The sequence below is a fragment of the Nomascus leucogenys genome, chromosome 14 (genome assembly GCF_006542625.1).
Source record: "Nomascus leucogenys isolate Asia chromosome 14, Asia_NLE_v1, whole genome shotgun sequence".
NCBI lineage: Eukaryota > Metazoa > Chordata > Mammalia > Primates > Hylobatidae > Nomascus > Nomascus leucogenys.
This window is the reverse complement of record NC_044394.1, coordinates 67228690-67230853: the sequence shown is the minus strand read 5'-3', so window position 1 is coordinate 67230853 and position 2164 is coordinate 67228690. Positions and strand designations below refer to the sequence as shown.

Here is a 2164-nt window from a genome sequence, read left to right as displayed (position 1 = left end):
ACACTATGTGTTCACAGAATGTCCTTTCCTTGACAACCCCCAAATGTTGGTGGAGGAATTAGGATGGAGGTGGAGATAGTCAGAGACAACCACACTAGACACAGAGGTTGTACATATAAATTCATAATAATGAAGAAGAAATATTGGCTTGTCTACAGAATCTTTCATTGAAAACAAAGCGGCATCTGGCTCCTGCCAGGCATTGGGTTAGGGGCTTCATCTCTCTGCGTCCTCAGTTCTGGGAGGCCTCGGTGATTTGGCTACAGCCTCAGCCTCCCTCGCTCTGTGACCTGCAGGTATTGGATGATTCGTAGCAAAGACTCCCAGATACCCCTGAAGTGGGGAAATGGAACTCTTAACATTCAGGGATGTGGCAACAGAATTGTCTCCAGAAGAGTGGAAATGGCTGCACCCTGCCCAGCAGAATTTGTATAGAGATGTGATGTTGGAGAACTACAGAAACCTGGTCTCCCTGGGTGTTGCTATCTCTAACCCAGACCTGGTCACCTGTCTGGAGCAAATAAAAGAGCCCTACAATGTGAAGATACATAAGATCATAGCCAGACCCCTAGGTAGGTGAGAGTGAATGAAGCAGAGGACACAGGCAAGGGAACCAAAGGTCAAGAAGGAAGCCAGGCCTTAAAATGTGGTTTGGGGCTGGGTGCAATGGCTCACGCCTGTAATCCAAGCACTTTGGGAGGCTGAGGCGAGTGGATCATGAGGTCAAGAGATCAAGACCATCCTGACCAACATGGTGAAACACTGTCTCTACTGAAAATGCAAAAATTAGCTGGGCATGGTGGTGCGCACCTGTAGTCCCAGCTACTCGGGAGGCTGAAGCAGGAGAATCACTTGAACCCGGGAGACAGAGGTTGCAGTGAGCTGAGATCACGCCACTGCACTCCAGCCTGGTGACAGAGCTAGACTCCATCTCAATAAATAAATAAATAAATAAATAAATAAATAAATAAATAAATCAGGTAGTTTGGGAAGCTCTGCTCCAGTGAAAATAATTTCTGAAAAAGCTGCATTTTTTCTCATGTTCACAAATAGGGGCATCTTCTGTCCCATGCTGTTAAATCTTCTAAGAATTCTCTTTTTGCTTTAGTGATCTGCCTTTAAGTTTACAGGGAGAGCTAATGTCCACTTTATTGCTTATAAGGTGCTGCATGATCTGACTACTGTTCCATTGCTTTTGGAGACATTGGAATATTTGTGTTATTGAGGACCTCTATGTCAAAGTTTTTTTTCAAATATTCTTTTTGTATCGTGTCCAAAATGTGTAACGTGAGTAGTGGACATACTGGGATTTGGTTCAGAAATGCCAGGAACACCAGGGACAGATGTTGCATCTTTTCTGTTTAGTGTTTTTTAATCCTATGGAGGTTGCAAATGTAATTCTACAAAAATTCTTACTCAGCAATTTTATCAGAACAATAAGCATTTCCTAAATATGAAAAAATGTAATGTTATTTTACTTCAAAATGTTACTGTTTTAGTATAAACTCATTTGTAATTTAAACTCTATATGTGCAAATTTTGAAATTATAATGTAGTTTTAAGCATGAGTTTCCAACATTTTGGCTTCCCTGGGCCACACTGGAAGAAGAATTGTCTTCAGCCACATATAAAATACACTAACACTAATGGTAGCTGATGAGCTTGGACCACCTGAGATCGGGAGTACCAGACCAGCCTGACCAACATGGAGAAACCCCGTCTCTACTGAAAACACAAAATTGGCTGGGCGTGGTGGCACATTCCTGTAATTCCAGCTACTTGGGTGGCTGAGGCAGGAGAATTGCTTGAATCTGGGAGGCGGAGGTTGCGGTTTGCCGAGATTTCGCCATTGCACTCCAGCCTGGGTAACAAGAGTGAAACTCTGTCTCCAAAAGAAAAAAAAAAAAAGTTTTGAAAAATTTTTGTCATTTCCTCCACCACAGAAGATAAGCAAAAAAGTTCTTGCATTCCAAGGGTTGGACACCACTGGATTAAAGTATCTAAGTATCTACTCACCTTGTATATTCCTTAAATGCACTGTATCATTAACCAGCATAAATGTGCTATGTCACTAACCAGTGTAGAACATTGCTAAGTGTATATTAAGCTCTCAATTGTTCTCTTATTTGTTAATAGCTATTATAATTTTGTCTTAATAGTAAGT

General features: G+C 41.6%; 1 protein-coding gene across 1 annotated transcript; it reads left to right on the top strand.

Moving 5' to 3' along the window:
• The first annotated feature begins 217 nt into the window (after window positions 1-217).
• Window positions 218-1122, top strand: LOC115838408 (zinc finger protein 141-like). The gene is made up of 2 exons (XM_030828509.1): window positions 218-572; window positions 1109-1122. The coding sequence occupies exons 1-2, from the start codon at window positions 347-349 to the stop codon at window positions 1120-1122; spliced, it is 240 nt and encodes a 79-aa protein (XP_030684369.1). The 5' UTR covers window positions 218-346.
• The last annotated feature ends 1042 nt before the right edge of the window (window positions 1123-2164 follow it).